The following is an 18,444-nucleotide window of genomic DNA, read 5'->3' as shown; positions in this document are numbered from 1 at the left end:
TTGGGCCGGTGCTGGTGTGGTGATGCTTCCTGAAAGTGCTGGCTGACTTCACACAAAGGGCAGAAATTACTCTCTGTTTCTGAAAGGCTGATTATTTTGCTGTGGTCCAAGCTCCGTGACCACCCCTGATGCCCGCTTTGTGGGGAGTGGTGGTGAGGGGAGGCATGCCTCCGATCTTACTTCCTGTCTAGAGTCAGTTTGAAGCACTTGGAAAGTTTTTCAGAAGAAAGTGTATTGCATGAAAGGGGGCTGCCTGTGTTTCCTGAGAAAAAGCCACTAATACAGTTGACTTGTGTTCGCCCCCCCCCGTGTCTTACTCTTCTCTTCTCTTCTCCCCTTCCTCCTCCTTTCCTCCTCTGTCTTCCCCTCCTCTTCCCACAGGGATACTTCAAAAGGAGAGCAAGTTTCCCAGAATGGTTTGCCGACCGAGCAGGGATCTCCACGGGTTAGTTACCGCTCTCAAACCTACCAAAACTACAAAAACTTTAATAGCAGACGGACAGCCAGTGACCAGCCGTGGTCTGGACTGTGAAGTTCACTACCATTTGTCAAGAACCACTCTTTGCAAATCCTATTGGTTTGACCTTTTTGCCTTCCACTTCACCCACAGTGTTAAATTTTACTTAATTCGTAGCCTTCCTTGGTTCCATATTTGTTTGCGTTTAATTCATGTTTATTTGAGTCTTTTTAACTGATGGATGCTCGGTTGCCTGAAAGCAACATACGTTATTTTTTGTTTATTTATCGTGAGCTTTTTACTTTATTAAGATTTTGCAGCGAAGGCCTTACGTGAGTAATTGAAATTAAATGACATTACAGCAAAATGAAGAAGAAAACTAGAATCTGACAGGTATGACACATCCAAGCCATACTAACAGGGTGCAGTCCTGCACCATGCGTAGCCTCCTTGACAGATGTTATTAACCTGCAGTAGTTACCGAGGATCTAGGAAGACTGGTATATGAGGAGGGGGACTTTGAGTACTGAGATTAAAACCTAAAGCCAGCTGTATAACATTCCATGAAGGATGCAGTCATTTATTGAAAGTGACAAAACAAAAACCAAAAAGAGTTGAGTCTATTTGGGAAGCTCTTTTAGTTTTAGGTGTAGAATCTGAACGGTTTTGAGACCCTTGGGGTCGTGTATTACTTTTTTACAGAGCAGTTCCAAACTCTCTCATTTTTTTTCTGCCAACTCCTGAACTGAGAGCTCTAGGCTTATTTGCAGCAGATAATGCAGCCGGCCGACTGCCGTGGTCACCTCTGTCTGGGTCATGGTCTGCCCCGCTGGGATGCAGAACGTGGCAGGGGTGTGACGGCTCTTCTGGGCACATCTAGGAAGCCTGCTTACCAGACTTCCAGGCCCTCTCCGTTCAGTTGATGACTTCAGGGTGTCAAACTCTTAAAATTTTTCCAACAAATGGAACAGAAGCCATTCTGGTTCACCCTGATTACTTGAACGATGCACTTGGTGGACCATCCCAGGAGCCAGGGCATGCCTCCCGGCTCCAGAAGTCCTTTCAGTGTCTTTGTAGACAGAAACCCCATTGTATGTCTCATACAGATCTTCCGATTCATTTTTCATTTTCTTACAACTTTTTATGGAGCTCTCTGATGAGGAATCTTTTAGGATGGCATTTATCAGACCGCCAGCAGGGATCGAAGATGCTTTAACAAATTCTATTCCTTAGGAATAAAAGCTAACACAAGAGGTGATTTCCTGGTACTGATAAAAGCAAAACCAAACCAAATCCATATTACATCAAAGCCTTGTGAGACATTCACTTGCTCATTTGCCATATTTAGACGTTAGTGGAATCAGAAAACCTGTTGTGATATGTGTTCTCCATGAGTTAAGTCTAATTTGTCTTTTCATTTCATGATGCATGTCTTTTTTTTTTTTTTTCTTTTGTCAGGATAACATCATATAGCATCTTGTTTGTTTTTTTCTCATTTCTATGTACATATCTATCTACTTGCGACTGTAGATGGGTATATAGATAGATGCCAAGCTTCTTATGTTCTGGGGGTAGTATGCACCATTACTGGGTCTCTGCTTTGAAACACACCAAAATTCATTTTCAAAAAATACGGCTTCATCCTTGGTCATTAGGGAGCCCTGACATGTATTTCTGGCTCTAAATTATGTGTCATTGATTTATATGTATATATGTGATGTGTCCATATATATATAAATTTTGTATCATCAGGACTGATAAACAATTTGATGTTTTTTGTATTCAGAAGACCAAAACCAAACCAAAAAAAAGCCACATAAGCACACAAGAAAGGTGTGCTATTATGTTTGTGGCATTTGTCGTCATACCTATTTTTGTCTAGATTTTTAAATTGTAGCTTGCCAAGACATGTTTTTAATTATAATTGGATTGTATCAGAAGAAGAAAAGCTCTTACTCTTCTGAGTTATGGTGCAGAGACTCAAGTTAATGAACTTGAAAATAGTGTTGCTTTGTGCACTTAGAATACCAATCAGGTGTTTCTTGTGCTACTAGTTGTCACGTTGCATTTCTGTTCACCTCCTGATTGAAATATCTCAGGTGTACCCAGCCACTAAAGCATTCTGGACTAATCGCTAAGGAGAAGCAACGTGGGGTGGGGGCAGGGGCGTATCCACATGTACCCACTGTTTGGTCACAGCACTATGATTTGCTTTTGATGTTTGTCTCTAGTGGTGTGTTGTCTGTTGGCATGCTTAAGCACATGTCCATTAAAATTCATTTTGTTCCTTTTATTTTCCTTGTTTTCTTGGTTACTGATTCATTTGCATAAACATTACTCATCTGTGCATTACTGGTTTGGGGTTTTCTCTTTCCTTCTAACTCTAAAGGAAAAAAAAATTTTTGCTGCAGAATTTCCCCTAGAAGAGGCTTCCCCTGGCCTTCACCTACCTTGAAGTCTGACCAAGTATGACAAATTATAGCATTCTTCCAGTAAATCTTCCTCTGTCCAGGTCCTTGCTGTCACTAGCAGTTTTCGAGTCACACCTGCAGCACTAATTTTTTTTTTAACCTGGTTTCTATACACACTAACCCCATGTCTCCCTGGACTCATGCCTGGTACAGGCCTTCCAGACCAATCTCACACTCGCTCCCCATCAGAAGTTTCCTGAAACCTCCCATTAGAACAGATTTGTCAACTTTAAAATCCACTCACTTCTTTTTGACTTAAGAGTTTTGTGTTTTGGTTATTATTCCCCCCTCTGTCTCTCCTTTAAAAGTGAAAGGCAAGAGAGAAATATGTAAATAGCCTTTTGCTCATAAGCTCATGTCCACAGGCTGTCACTTGCAAGTCCAGGATACTCACCAGGCATCTCCTGCCCTAAGAATCCATTTTTTCCCATTGCTCTGTGGATAAAGAGTCCTAATCAAAAGTACCCTTCAGTTGCATAGCCTCTAGTCTCACCTTGAGCCCTGGTGCTAACAGTGATAGTTTCATAGACAGAATAAAAACTTGATCCCCACCCCACCCCTTAGAGAAGATCTAATGGAGCGACCCAGTTCCTGAGAATTGACATCTGAGTGTACAAGCAGAGGTGGCCCTTCTGCCATTGGTCCTGTTGAGGTGGTTGCCGCTAATTTGGTGTCACTTGGCTCCGGGCAGCAGTGGTGGGGGATGTACCTAATGAGCGTGCCATTGACACCTCCATGTCTGTCCGTGTATGAGGGGTGCAGGTCGTCTGTAACCCACTAAAGCGTCAGCCACACCCAGCTTTAGTAACTCGCTAATCCCACGCCCTGGGTGTATCAGCCAGGGGCCGCTCCAGTTCATGGTACCCAGTTGATGGCACACAGGCTGAAAGCGATAATGAACGGAGACCCTGCTGCATTGCCCAAGCCGAAAAGCCAGGAGGGTTACAATATAAATGAGCTTGGGAAGGAACAGCTCCCGAAGACGTCTCCAGCCTGGAGGGTCAGAGCCGCTGGAGGCCTGGCTGTCTGGGCTTTCTCGTCTCAGTGCAGCAAGGCACCGTGATCAACCAACACGTGATGGGGAAGGCCCTGGTTCTGTCTTTGTTTGGGGGTAAATAGCCGTGTGGTGTTGAGTGACTGTGATTGGCTTTTCCAGCTCCTTTAACACAAACTACAACCCACTCACGATACAACTTGGGCAGATGTGGTTACATTGATGTTTGTTGACTTGCCTCATTTCCTTCCAGCTCTTAAGTCCCAAAGTCTAACGGGGATGGTAGATGTGAAGTGCATGATTGCCGTCCTAATTTCTGCATGTGTTTATGACGATGTGTCGAGGGGTGGGGGAGGAGAGCCGGAGAGCATTTTCAGAAAGCAGAGGTCTTTCTTGTCTGACTTTGGGGGAATGCTGTGTAGTTCTGATAGAGTTATCTATCCATCTGTTTGTGAATGCCCTTTCGCTTCAACTTCCAGCCCTTCTGGTGGCGTCCTTGGTTGTAAGGTGGCTGCTGTATAACGTCCGCTCTCATATTTAATATGTGTGATTGTTATCGTTGTCCTTTTGTTTTAAAGTAACCTTAAGAGGAAATGATCTGAGTTCTCTTAGAGAAAATGGATTGATCAGAGGAGCAGAGTGCAGTAAAACTCAGCCTAGCATTTCGCTTTTCTCATTTCCCCGTAAACGGGCGGGTATTAATCCATCCCCACCTTCTAATGTCCCTGGTGTCCAGCTGGCTTTGTGGGGTGTGCGATGGTTTTACTGTACTGCCTCGATCTGTGCCAGGCATTTATACACAGCCACGTGTGCGAGTCAGAGCGTATGTGGTCACCCCCGGGGCTCACGGGGTCAGCTGAATGGCCTCTCCGCTGTCCCTAGATGGCAGAAACGGTGGACACGAGTGAAATGGTCAACGGCGCCGCAGAACAGAGGACAAGCTCGAAGGAGTCCAGCCCCATCCCCTCCCCAACCTCCGACCGCAAAGCCAAGACCTCCCTCCCTGCCCAGAGTGCCGCCACCTTGCCGGCCAGAACCCAGGAGACGCCCTCGGCCCAGATGGAAGGCTTCCTGAATCGGAAGCACGAGTGGGAGGCCCACAACAAGAAAGCCTCAAGCAGGTAACAGCAGCAGAGGCTGAGGTGGTCCCGTGGGAGGTCGGCTCATTAGAGGTGGCGGCAGGCCGCTCCTGCTTGAAAGGGGGGCGACACTGGGGAGTGGGCATGTGGCACTTTTTATTCACGGAGAGAAGTGGGAGTTCCGTGTGCGTGGAAGTGTCAACAGGAGGCCTTTGTTCTCCTGAGAAGGAGTGCTCTAGATTAAGGTGCAGGAGTGTTCCCTGGAGTGAAATGACTTCACTGTTGCTTTCTCTTTGAGGGGTGTTTTAGCACATTCCCCACTTCCCCTCCCTTACCTCCATATCCATCTGTATATTTGTTATCTCCCGGTAGCCTTCCTTGTATTGTTTCCATTTACAAGTGAGAAAAACAGAAGCTCTGAGAGGTTAAGAAAGCTCACCTTGTATAGTAACGTAGTAAATGGCAAAGCTAGGGTGAGACTCATCTGACTCTACAACCTGTGTGCTTAACTGGTAAGCTAAACTGCCTGGGGGGCCAGCATGTGTGGTTGTCCATGTTGTACACTGTACAAGGAAGTCCCATCTGAGAGCTGCCATCCACGTTGAGGACAGTATGGACTTATTTGCCAGTACAGTTGGGTGGCAGTAAAGTGCCTTGTTCTAAGAAAATCAGAATATCCTGGCCATTTGCCATGTCATGGGGAAAAGCCTACCTTTTTCTAATTCAGTGCTACCATAAGTGCCAATGGCCCTGGATCTGCCTCCCTGTCAGGTTGCCAGCCCACATCAGAGAATGAAGCTAAGGCTGAGGAGCTGCTTAAGGACAGGCATGTTACCAGTAAGGAGCCTGGCCTGTACCCCATTACCACAAGAGGGTGCTGCGGCAAAGAGTACCAAACACCAACCAGAATTTTTCCCGTCAGAGCCAAGAGTACCTTTATTTAATAAAAGAAGGCACTGTGTCTTTCCTCAAATTCAGAGTGAGAAACAACCCTCAAAAGCCTGCCACCATAGCAACAGGTGCCTTGTCTCAGGCAAACACATAGGAATAAAGTTCCATTGTTTCTTTTTTTTTTTTTTGTCTTTTTGTCTTTTTGCTTTTTCTAGGGCCACTCCCGTGGCATATGGAGGTTCCCAGGCTAGAGCTGTAATTGGAGCTGTAGCCGCCAGCCTATACCAAAGCCACATTAACGTGGGATCCGAGCCGCATCTGTAACCTATACCGCAGCTCACGGCAACGCCAGATCCTTAACCCACCGAGCAAGGCCAGGGATCGAACCCGAAACCTCATGGTTCCTAGTTGGATTCATTAACCACTGCGCCATGACGGGAACTCCTGTTGTTTCTTTTTTAGCAGAATTTAGGAAGGACTTTTAACAAGAAATCAGAGAATGTTGTGTGGGGATTATTTTCATCTTAAACTCTTGGTTCTTGAAGGGAGTGTGCAGCAGAACCCTGACGTCCCTTTCTTTACTGCTCAGGTCCTGGCACAATGTTTACTGTGTCATAAATAACCAAGAAATGGGTTTCTACAAAGACGCAAAGACAGCTGCTTCCGGAATTCCCTACCACAGCGAGGTCCCTGTGAGTTTGAAAGAAGCCATCTGTGAAGTGGCCCTCGATTACAAAAAGAAGAAACACGTGTTCAAGCTAAGGTGAGGGTTGTCAGAGTGGGTGTGTGTTCATTTTCACCCTCGGGGATCGTTTCCTTAGACGGATGCTATCATCCATCGGTTCCTCTCTCTCATTTAAAATATCACTGATAGGAGTTCCCTTCATGGCTCAGTGGTTAACGAACCCAACTAGGAATCATGAGGTTGCGGGTTCGATCCCTGGCCTCGCTCGGTGGGTTAAGGGTCCAGGATTGTCGTGAGCTGTGATGTAGGTTGCAGACATAGCTCGGATCCCGCGTTGCTGTGGCTGTGATGTAGGCCAGTGGCTGTGGCTCTGGTTTGACCCCTAGCCTGGGAACCTTCATTTCCTGTGGATGCAGCCCTAAAAAGAAGAAAAAAAAAATCACTAATAAAGCAACAAACTGGATAGACACACACCTTGGTTAGGATGCTGGGCATTGTGGCCTGACACCAGCATATTGGTGGTTAATGGAACAGCTGAACACTGAAGAAAAGGAGCTTTCACTTTCAGAAGCTGGAATTTAGTGTTTCCTAAAACATGGTGAGCTGTTCACATTTCACAGTTTAAGGGAAGCTTAGAAAAACAGCTTCCCCATCTTTGCAGTTTATCCAGACCCAGGAGATGCTGTTCTTTACTCGTGACTTATCTGGAGATGGGTCAAGTGAGTCATCCTGGAGCCGGATGGAGACAAATAGGAAGCCGGGGTGGGGTGGGGTGGTGGTGGTGCTGTGCTCCCCTGACCCAGCGGCTGTTCCAGATGGTCCCAGAGGCATCTGGTTCCAAGTATCTCTACCCTGTAGAATACAAACAGCCCCCCACAAGAGAGGATCCAAGCTCAGGAGTTCTGCTTATACTTGGAAATGGAAAGAAAAAAAAATCAGTTTTTTTTTTTTTTTTCTTTCTCTTGCTTTTTTGGCCATGCTTATAGCATATGGAAGTTCCTGCCACAGCAGCAACCTGAGTCACAGCAGTGACAATGCCAGATCTATAACCCACTGAGCCGCATGGGAACTCCCAAAGTCAGTTCTTCTTTAAAAAGAATTTAAAAAGTAAACATGTTAGTGAACATGTTGACTGGTTGCTTTGGATCTGAAAAGGTTGGGTCCTCAGTTTCATGTGTGTCTCGTGCCAGCTGGACAAGGCCAAGGACCTCGAAGGAGAGCAGTTCAGATGATGTGATGTCTTGAGCTCTGTTGACAGGCATATGGGCTCCAAGGGACCTGGGACACCTTACACACTTTAAGGCCAGGAGCAGATGGCCAGCCTCCCTCTTTGTACTTTCTTGATGCAGCTTCAGAGGGTCGGGGTATTGACGAGGACACCAAACCCCTGTGTACCCACAACACCCCTTCGTCTTGACTGCAGCAGTGAACTAGGGTACCTTCCCAGCCAGTGGCCTTTCTGGGTGGTGACCATGGCCTCGCAAGGGCAGTTTCTTCCATTCTGAGACATATGTGAGGGAAATCTAGGAGACTTTTTCGGTGTCAGTTTCGAAAGTATGGTATTTGTAAATGTGGCAGATGTAAGTTCAGGGCAGAATTTCAAGAGGGCTCAAAAGCTTTTTAAAGAGCTTTCTGTTACATTCAGTTTAAAGCAATGATCAGACCCCCAAGTAGTCTTAGCCACGACGGATCCAGGTGTCGGTATGCCTGGAACTTTTTTGATCCTTCCCATGATTGAACCACCCCAGTACCTGTGTCTCATGGCCCAATTATCTGGCTTCTTGAGGTCCAGGGGCGGCTGCTGGGCCCCAGCGGACTCTGATGGGCATTGCTGGTATGATCCCTGTGACCTGCTTGGATCCCACATAGGATATGCCGCCGGCTGGGGGAGATTTTTCTCTTAAGTTATACTGTGATTGACTTTCTTCCTTCCAATTACAGACTAAATGATGGCAACGAGTACCTCTTCCAAGCCAAAGATGATGTAAGTTTCTAAGATGTATTTCTCTCAAATACTTGGCTTGGGTTTGTGGGACGATGAGCTTTATTTCTGATGGCCTTCACATAAGTGATGACCCGTGGTAGCTTCTGTCCTGAGGAGGCAGCGAAGATCATCTCACTGTCCTGGCGGGGGAGCTAACACAGTCCCTTGAAGTGCCTGGGAACGAACTGCCCTCCCCCTCCCAGTGGTGAGGCACAGGGAGATGGTCTCAGGACTGGTTGTAGATCCTGCAGCCCAGTCAGGAGCCTCCCCACTGCACCCACTGTACCCCATTACTTTTAACTAAACTTTGCATGGCTGTGCTTCTCCTTGAGGGGAGAGCAGGTTGGCTGCTGAGGCAACAACATGTGTTGGGCTTTGAATTTGAAAAAGCAACCTCTATTAAAGGTATGCAGTGTTGTATTCCAAATACATTTCAATTTTTTTAAAAAAAAAAAAAGAAAAAAGCATCTTCTAAGGTGGGACCTGACCCCCTGCTGTGGACCAGTGTTCCAGCTCGTCCAGGTCTGTAGGGCCACACGCTAGAGTGAGGACCTTCAGGTACTGTAAACGGAATTCGGGTGCGAGTTGACCCCCGCGTTTACTACCATCCTGACCGAGCAGAGGTTCGTTGGGGAACTGCTGTCCCCTCTCAGTGAGGCAGACACCCTATTCCCACAGAGGCTCAGATGGTCACCCAGGTGAAGGGAGAGCATCCCATGCCGTCCCTCTTAGCCGAGTCTCCCCTGTGTCCCCTCCTTGGTCCAGGAGGAAATGAACACGTGGATCCAGGCCATCTCCTCCGCCATCTCCTCTGATAAACACGAGGTGTCCGCCAGCACCCAGAGCACGCCAGCATCCAGCCGGGCTCAGACCTTGCCCACCAGCGCCGTGACCATCACCAGCGAGTCCAGTCCCGGCAAACGGGAGAAGGACAAAGAGAAAGACAAGGAAAAGAGGTTCAGCCTTTTTGGCAAGAAGAAGTGAACTCCTTTCCTTCACCTCCTGCCCTCCTCTTACCTTTTCAGTGACGTTCCAGCATGCAAGCTCAGAACCAACACATTACTCTCTGTGCCTAAATGTTCCTCAATGTGGTTGATTTTTTTTTTTTTTAATTTATAGAGCATTTCTCGGGGACGGGGGGTGGGATGGGGAAAATACACCTAAACACTTTATCTCCAAGTTACAAAAGTTTGAGGTGCAGAGGGAAGACCAGATTTTTTTTAACGAAATTATATAGATTAGATCTCGATATTTAAATCGTTCCTCAATTTTGTGAGGCTGTGTTGGAAATAACCCGCCTCTAGTGCTGTTGGTATGCAAGGCAGCGGTGCTTAAACAATATTTCCTGTGCTCACCACAGACAAAATGTACCAATTTCCTGATCCCATTCTCCTCCATTTACTTCCAGTGGTTTCCTTGAGTCTTGACTATTAGAAGTACCCATCCTGGGTCTAACCTGGATTAAACAGATTGTGTATTATGATCTGGCTGCAACCACAGTACAGCTCCATTATTAACTCTTACAGACCAAACCATTTGTATCTGGCATCACTTACTAACACACAACCTGCAGCTTTTCTGCATCAACTGCGACGGTTAAGAATGTCGGTATACAAGAAGGAATAGAAAACTGATACTGTTTTAAATAATCTGTAATTTCAATTTTTTTCTTTTTTTGCTGAAATACATTATATTGTATGTTTGAGATAATTCTAGTACAAAGTATAATAAAACTAGATGTATAATAAACCCTTTGAATCATTGGTAAGTGTACAAGTGGAACTGAAGCATTTACTGGACAAAGTCATGTTACCCTAATGGTTACTTGCTTGTGCGTTGCCACACTGTGTTATAATTTGCTTCATGACCTTGCTATTTGATACATAGTGTGCATTTCTCTGTCACTGTAACGATTGTAATGACAAATTTTCATCTTACTGCACAATCAAAATGGCATTGATAGGAATGAACTCCAGAGGCTGGGCCTGAGCAGGGGGTGGTCACTCAGGCCCGGTGCTCAGTCGTCTGACCTGTACCTCTCAACTTTTGCCCTATCTGTTAAATATATGCTATGTCATTAAATGCTTTTAAATCTAGCACAGCGGGTAGTTGTTGTTTTTTCCTCTCCTTGCGCGCAAGCCATGTAGAGAAACTGCAACCAGGAAACATGAGGCTGTCCCTCTGGGTTCCTGTTTTGCAGTCTTGTGCATGTTTGGTGCCCCAGCTTCGAAGATTACAGCAAACAGAGTAATAAATAGGAATGTTTTACAGCTGTACGTTCAAGTGTCATCTTTTATTTGTGAAAAAAATTATCTCTAAGAGCTTGCTAAACCTGAGCTCTAAGGCAGGTGTTGGAAAACCTCGTCTATAAATGGCCAGAGATAAGTAAATATTTTAGGCTTTGTGGACCATACTCTCTCTGTTAAAACCCTGCCGTTGTGTAGTCCAGAAGTAGCCATTGACGATACATGAGCCATTGGCTATGGTTGTGTTCCAGTAAAACTTCATGCATGGTCACAAATTTGAATTTCCTATCATTTTCACGTGCCACGGTATTTCTTTTGGGGAGTTCCCTTTATGGCTCAGCACAGACTTGACTAGTATCCATGAGGAAGTGGGTTCTATCCCTGGCCTTGCTCATTGGGTTAATAGGGATCTGCCGTTGCTGTGAGCTGTGGTGTAGGTTGCAGATGTGGCTTGGATCTCATGTTGCTGTGGCTTTGGTGCAGGCTGGTGGCTGCGGCTCCAATGCGACTCCTAGCCTGGAAACTTCCATATGCCTCGGGTGTGGCCCTAAAAAAACAAAATTATAACATATATATGAATCTTTTTGACTTTTTTTTAAGAAAACATTTAAGGAGTCCCTTTGTGACACAGCAGAAATGAATCCGACTAGTAACCATGAGGTTGAGGGTTTGATCCCTGGTCTTGCTCGGTGGGTTAAGGATCCAGTGTGGCCATGAGCTATGGTATAGGTTGCAGACACGGCTCGGAATCCATGTTGCTGTGACTGTGGTGCAGGCCAGCAGCTGTAGCTCCTATTTGACCCCTAGCCTGGGAACCTACATAGGCCGAGGGTGCAGCCCTAAAAAGCAAAAAAAATAAATAATAAATAAAAATAAAAAACATTTAAGGTGTAAAATATTTTACAGAGATCATACAAAAACAGATGACAGGCAAGGTGTGGCCTGTGGGTCACTTCGCTGCCAGCAGGGGTCAAGGGTTAGATATCCATGTTATGCTTGTCTATTTTATCTGGTTCTATGGACTCTATACCACTTGCATGTTTTCTTACATAAAGCAGCAATGGGTGCCAGTGTTACAGGTTTTCAGTAATTTCTTCCACAGAGGCCATGCCTCGTGTGACATCAGTCCTGGGCTCCGCCACTTTCTGGCATCAGAGCCTTCTGCTTCCCCAGGGCGAATTGAGACCTCGCCGTCTCCTCCTCTCTTCTCACCTGTACCCAAGACCATTTATCTCACCATGACATGCTCTTGCCCTTGCCTTACTCTGTATTGGAATCAAGTTGTTCAGTTCTCAACAGGTGAACCTCAGACCAAAATGTTTAGTCAGAAAAAGCATCTTGGAAAATAACCATGATTACAGCCTACCTGACAAAGCCCGGCAGATGGCAGGCAGGCTACACTCCAAAGGAAATCAACCAGCAGTCCCAGAATCCCACAAAAAGTAAATATGGATGGAACATTTTGCACATAATTCCAGAGGTTTTGCAGACCCCACCGCCTGGGTGTGGTGGTATGTGCTCCCTTCACTGCCCCTGCGGAGGATGCCTGAGGCCAGAAAGTGGAAGACGATGGGCAGCGAGAGGTGGAACAGCCATAGAAGCCTGGCTTCTGGGGGTTGTCAGATGCCGACATCGGCAGATGTGATTAGTAAATCCCAACAACGTCATGTCCATGGGCTGAAGTTATAGGCTGTGTAGGATCGTGATCTTCAATCTTGTCAGGCTAAATAGTGGCTTTTTAAAAACCATACACTTTTAAATTTTAAGAATTGTGTATGTTTTTGCTTCTATAATGCACTATGTTACTTGAATTTTTGATACAGGAGGGGTGATAAAACTGGTTTGTGGGTATTTCTGAGATGTGAGAAGCAGTAAATTAAGACTAGGAAGTGGACATTCTTGTTTAATTAAAGGCCGCTTTTGTTACATTGGAATACCTCTGAAGTTGGAATGCATCTTCAGTTCACCAGCCTCGGTGTTGTGTTTTCTTGGAGGTACCTAGAATGATGAAGCTTCATATGGCCACAGATCTTCGGTGTCCCAAACTGAGCAGTGTTATCTTCTCACCAAGTTTTTGGCACTTTTAGGGTTGGTTGTGTATAGGATGGGGCTATGATATTTGCTTCAGGTTACATTCGTTTCATTATCCATTGGAATACTTAAATATTTCATCTAGTGGTAGGATTCGTGTAGGAGAACTAGGATAAATACTTGAGTCTCTACCATGATTTGAGCTGGCCTTTCTAACCATGATCCATAACCCAGAAAGCCATCAAAGAAAAAAAGTAAAACTCCTGTCCACCAAATCTCAAGACTTTTCTCACCATTGAAAGTCATGGTGAAATTTTCACTTTCCATTTTTCAACACCAACCCTCAATAAATTACCCTTTTTGAAACCTTAAAATGTCTCATCTTTGGCTGGTGGAAGACCCTTCAAACTGGCTTCTGAGGCCTTTTAATACAACCTAGAAATCTTTGACACCTTCCTCATCTGGCATGACAGTGTCCCAGGCTCATCCAGGACATTTCTTGCAGACCTGCAATCAGAGATTTCTCTAAGAATCCCTGGTTTCTTTGCATGGAAAATATTATTTCACAACTATAATTTGTGTGCTAGCAAAGCCTGTTGCTACTAGTTTGTCCTTGTTTCCTGGGTTTATCGGTGGATTAAGCTAAGAGAAAATAACCTGAATTCAGGACTGTGGGGTTTTTTTCTTAAGATTTCCTATATTGTGTCCTAATCATTTTCGCTCAGAATCAGAATCAGGATCAGGGCTCTCAAGGATACAGGAGGCATAGAATTAGAATATCCTATAAATTACTCATGTGCTTTATCCCAAAATACATGCATAAACGCAGAATAGCAATAATACCACCACCAATCTAATTACTGAGAACAGTTTTTATTTTTAAAACTTTTAAATTTTGTGATCATTGCAGATTCACATACGGTCATAAGAAATAATTCACTACCCTTTACCCAGTTTCCCATAAGGGTATCATCAGCAGTTTATAGTAAGCATCACATCTAGAATGTTGACCTTAACACAGTCAAGATACAGAATACTTCACCACAAGGATCCCTCCTGTTGCCCTTCTATTGCCACACCTGCTTCCCAGCCCTGTCACCTTTAGTCTGTTTTCCATTGCTATAAATTTGTGATTTCAAGAATGTTGTCTAGAAGTTCCCGCTGTGGCTCAGTGGTAACAAATCCAAGTAGTATCCATGAGGATACAGGTTTGATCTCTGGCCTCGCTCAGTGGGTTCAGGATCCACTGTTGCCATGACCTATGGTCACAGACATTGCTCAAATCCTGAGTGCTGTGGCTGTGGTATAGGCTGACAGCTGCAGCTCCAATTGGACCCCTAGCCTGGGAACTTCCATATGCTGTGGCCCTAAAGAGACCAAAAAAAAAAAAAAAAAAAAAAGTGTTCTAAATTGAATCACCCACGGTGTAATCTTTTAGGGTTGGCCCTTTTCACTCAGCACAATTCTCTGGAAGTTGATCCTTTTTGTTTCTGAGCAGTATTCAGTGGGGTGGATGTACCACCATTTTCTTAACCATTCACATACTGAAGAATATCTGGGTAGTTTCTAGTTTTTGGCTATTACAAATAGCTGCTATGAACATTTATGTGCAAGTTTTTATGTGAACATACACTTTCATTTCTCTGAGATTAAAAAAAAAAAATGCCCAGGAGTGCCAAGAACAATTTTAAAAAGCATTTCATATATACTTTCTCTATTCTTCCCTTCACCCCCACTTCTAGGTTGTTTTATTGTATCTATGATGTATAAGCAAATAGCTTTGCTCTCTTCCCTTTTAACCCTGGTGTAGTCTTATTTCTACAAATAATTGTACATTTAATGCTCACCATATGTCTTCCCTAGTCAATTTGGTTGTCTGAAGCTCATTCCCTTGGTGTGGCGGGGGGGGGGGGGTGTTCTTAATTACTTTTTTCTTTATTGCCACCACTAGCAATAGTCCTTGTTTTTGGCCAGTTTGCTGGGTCGAGCACTCAAAGTGAAGTGCTCTTCTGTTATTTTCAGAACTGAGTAAAGATTTTCCAAGGGAGAAATAAATGTGGGCTTCAGAATTTTTCAAAAAGAATGCAGGTCACCCTGAGAGTTTTTCAACCTGCTTAAAAAAAAAAAAATCCAACTAACCTGTGAGAAAGAATGTTACATCCTGTTTGGAGCTTTGTATATTTTTGTAAAAGGCCGGACTTCTTCAAAAAGAAGGTTGACAGAGGAGTTCCCCTCATGGGGCAGCAGAAACGAATCCGACTAGGAACCGTGAGATGGTGGATTCAATCCTTGGCCTTGCTCAAGGGGTTAAGGATCTAGCGATGCTGGGAGCTGTGGTGTAGATCTCAGAAGCGGCTCAGATCTGGCATTGCTGTGGCTGTGGTGTAAGCCCGCGGCTACAGCTCGGATTAGACCCCTAGCCTGCGATCCTCCATATGCTGAGGGTGTGGCCCTAAAAAGATAAAAATAAAAACAAATAGAAATAAAGAAGGGATTCAGGAAGAGGAATTGGAGGGACCTATTCTCTCCCTTTAAATTAGGGGTCAAGATATGTGAGAAACTCATGCTCCCCTCCAACGCTGTCAGGGACTTTTCTCTCAAGCTGAGAAATCCACCCACGACTTGTGAACTGAGGTGACTGGGGTGCGCGGGGTGGGGTCGGTGATAGGGGTAAGAGTGATTTGGTAGAATTTGGATTTTTCCCATGTAGCACCTAACTGGCCTCTTTCCTCTACAGAGGGCGGAAGACCAGACTTCTCAGAAAAAGCCGTGGTTTCTAAGCAGTGGGGTTGGTTGCCAAGCCGCCTTGGTTGTCAGCGTCCTCTCCAAAAACTCCCGTAAAGCCGCGGTGGCGGCGGGGTTGTTTTTCTCCTGGTCAGACGGCGTCACAGCAGGAAGAGAAGCTGGCGCTCCACTCCAGCCCGGCCCTGCTCCCCAAGTCCTGTGGCTGCTCCTGGGTGAGAGCCCGGCTGGCCCTGGCCCCACATCCCGTGTGTGTCGCACTGCGGACCTCTGGTGTCTGGCAGTGGGAGTGCAGGAGGCGGGACCCTTGGGGAGTTTCCTGGAACTGCGGCTTTGAAGGGAAGGGCGCGTTCTATTCCCTGAGCCCAGGGGACTCTCCCGGGCGGGCGGGGTATTCAATCCGCCTCCCCTGTTCTGGGCCTTTCTTCCCGGGCTGAGGCAAGCCTTGGCTGACAGCATCTCCTCAGGGGATCTGCTCCGCTCGCTCTCCATGTTGGTTTGCCTGACACAGCGAATGGTTTCCAGTGCTGCTGTTTTCCAGCTTTGGTTTTGTGAGGGAAACAGCCTCTCATGGTTCTAATCTCCCGGCCAGGGCCTCCATCCCAGGGACCCGCTCCATGGCCGCAGCTAAAATGGGCATCAGCAGTTGTGCGTCTGACCGGGTGTGTGCTGGTTTCCGGGAGGCCCTTTCCCGCCGCCATCTGTACCACGGTCTGTCACATCTTCCCCCGCCCCGCGGGGGGGGGGGCCTTTCCTGGGTGCGTGATCTAATTACTTTAGCTGGCTTGCCTGGCTTCTGCTCCTCTGGGGAAAGAGCTGGACCCTGAGCCCAGAGTGGTAGGGATCGTGTGGTTCCTTCACTGTCCAGCTAAATGACAAGGCTTCCCACATAGCCTTGCAAAGCACCTACTAAGTGCCAGCAAGCGCTTGGCGAGCATGCAGCCCTAGTGGAGCTTACAGTACACTATGCTTCTTCATGTTGGTTTCATTTAAAAGAGGTTTGAAGAAGTGAGGTGATGGACTCAGCATTGCATTGCCTAAGTCAGTTCCTCCTCTCCCACTGCCAGCAGGAGGCTCTCTGTATTTTTTTTTTTCTTGCCAAAGATGATTTTATTAGGCTTCTCAGTTCTGTAACAGAAACTTCACCTACAAATGGTGGAAATAATGGATTTTGTCAGCTCCTACAATTAAAACATCCCTGGGTAGAGCCCACCTACATGCTCCAGAAATTCTCCATCTTCTCAGGACTGCACGACACATCTATATTCTGTCAACCTTGCCCTCCTCCATGTTAGTTTTGGCCTCAGCCTGGCTTCCCTTCTGGGGCTGATGGCTGCCAGCACCTCCAAGGCCATGTCCTTCTTCACCCCTAGGAGGAGGCAGAGGACTTCTCTTGCTCCAAACAGAACAAAACCGTGAGTTTCACTCTGAAAAGATTGATTTAGGTTTTGCACCCATCCCTGAACCACACGTACTGCAAGCCCCTGGTCTATCCAAACCACAGGCTATTACAGTGGATGTGGGTAGGATGGGCCCCCAGTGTCCACTGAGACATAAGATTGAGAAAACCATATCAGTGAATAACAACATCATAGGGTGGCTTGCGGGGAAGGGTTGGTGGAGTATATGCATGAGCATAGTGCTGCTAAAGCCCCCACTTTCTACCTAGGGCCCCCAGATGTTGCATATCTCAGCATGAAAGTGCTGGTACCCAAAGATGGGTGGGCTTTGGGAAATGGGGGTGGAGTGGGGCTTCTCTGGATGCCACTTTTTCTTTGAAAAAGGAGAAAGAAGGAACCTCTTGGAGTCGGGCTGGAAGCTCCCTGCTAGTGCATTCAAGCTGGCTCCCAGCTGCACCTGTGGGTTCTGCCCCTGGGCTTTCCCTCCAAGGTGTTTGTTTGGGGCACACCTGGCTTCAGAGATTAGATGCTGGTTAATGATTTGGAAGGGCCTCTAAGTGTCTTGTCCTGCTTTCTTCCCTCTGCAGGGTTCCCTGCTCCAGCGGTCTGCAGAGGGATACTTCAGAAACTGGTTACTTAGGACACTGGTACAACTCAGCAGCGAAAGGGCTGATGTTGGGATGCTATGAATTTATGAATTAACTAAACACTTGTCTAAAGAATTAGTTGTTTTTCTTTTCAAATAAAGCCCTCCAAAAGGTGCTAATTGTCTTTTTCTCTGGGGAGTGACATGTGCCTGAATTAGTGGTCAGAGTGTCTGCACTGGGAGACAGTCTGAATGGGTGCATGCTGTTGGGGGGGGGCAGGAGGGGGCTGTGTCCTCACCACTCAGCACCTTATTTCTTACAGAGTCTCTTATCACTGAGGTAGTACCCAGAATACTAATGACTCAAAAAGCCAAGGGTGTCCCGTGTGGCTGGGCTGGGGGTGCTGAGGCAGGGTTCAGAGGAAGCTGTTTACTTGGGTCAGGGGTCTTAGTGGGAGAGGCCGCCATGGGTCTCTCCAAGAGGAGGCAGAATGCTTGGCGTTCCTCAGTTAGGAAAAGAAAGGATTTAAATTCCATAGCCGAACAGTTTGCAAAGACCCCTAGGGGCCCTTCCGACTCATTAACCTGTCTGTATATTATCTTTCTAATTGTGACACTTGGCACTGCCATCATTTATCTTTCACACCCGCCTCTCACGGAAGCAGCTCGGCTGTGGAAACATGGCCACACAGCTCTCCTCATATCTCAGATCTTTGAGATGTGAGCTGGGACCAGTGGAGAGTCTGCATTCCACCCCAGGGTTGTCCTCTCACCTCCTGGGGCTCAACCAAGAGGAATGTCATCTGTGCCCCCTCAGTGACTGGTGGCCAGCTTGTTAAGCTCTTACAGTCTGTGTCAGATTCTGCCCTTGATCTTGG

The 18,444-nt window shown here is 46.3% G+C and overlaps 2 protein-coding genes across 10 annotated transcripts in view; both read left to right on the top strand.

Moving 5' to 3' along the window:
- The window catches only part of SPTBN1 (spectrin beta, non-erythrocytic 1), a 199,092-nt gene extending 188,435 nt beyond the window's left edge, over positions 1–10,657 (top strand). For 6 of the 9 annotated variants that reach the window (XM_021088218.1, XM_021088219.1, XM_021088220.1 and 3 more), the window contains 5 exons: positions 382–445; positions 4,805–5,043; positions 6,482–6,655; positions 8,519–8,561; positions 9,327–10,657. In XM_021088218.1, coding sequence (XP_020943877.1) covers positions 382–445; positions 4,805–5,043; positions 6,482–6,655; positions 8,519–8,561; positions 9,327–9,545 — 739 coding nt within the window. In that variant the 3' untranslated portion in view covers positions 9,546–10,657. Of the gene's footprint in view, positions 1–381; positions 5,044–6,481; positions 6,656–8,518; positions 8,562–9,326 lie in introns of those variants that run through there. The other 3 variants (XR_002342956.1, XR_002342957.1, XM_021088224.1) reach the window with 3 other exon arrangements.
- On the top strand, positions 12,350–17,742 carry LOC110260125. Its single transcript, XM_021088405.1, has 5 exons — positions 12,350–12,448; positions 15,549–15,795; positions 16,173–16,291; positions 16,826–16,995; positions 17,568–17,742. The coding sequence occupies exons 1-5, from the start codon at positions 12,350–12,352 to the stop codon at positions 17,680–17,682; spliced, it is 750 nt and encodes a 249-aa protein (XP_020944064.1). The 3' UTR covers positions 17,683–17,742.

Source organism: Sus scrofa, chromosome 3, assembly GCF_000003025.6.
Source record: "Sus scrofa isolate TJ Tabasco breed Duroc chromosome 3, Sscrofa11.1, whole genome shotgun sequence".
NCBI lineage: Eukaryota > Metazoa > Chordata > Mammalia > Artiodactyla > Suidae > Sus > Sus scrofa.
Note: the sequence above shows the minus strand (reverse complement) of the source record. Positions and strands in the feature narration are given on the sequence as shown.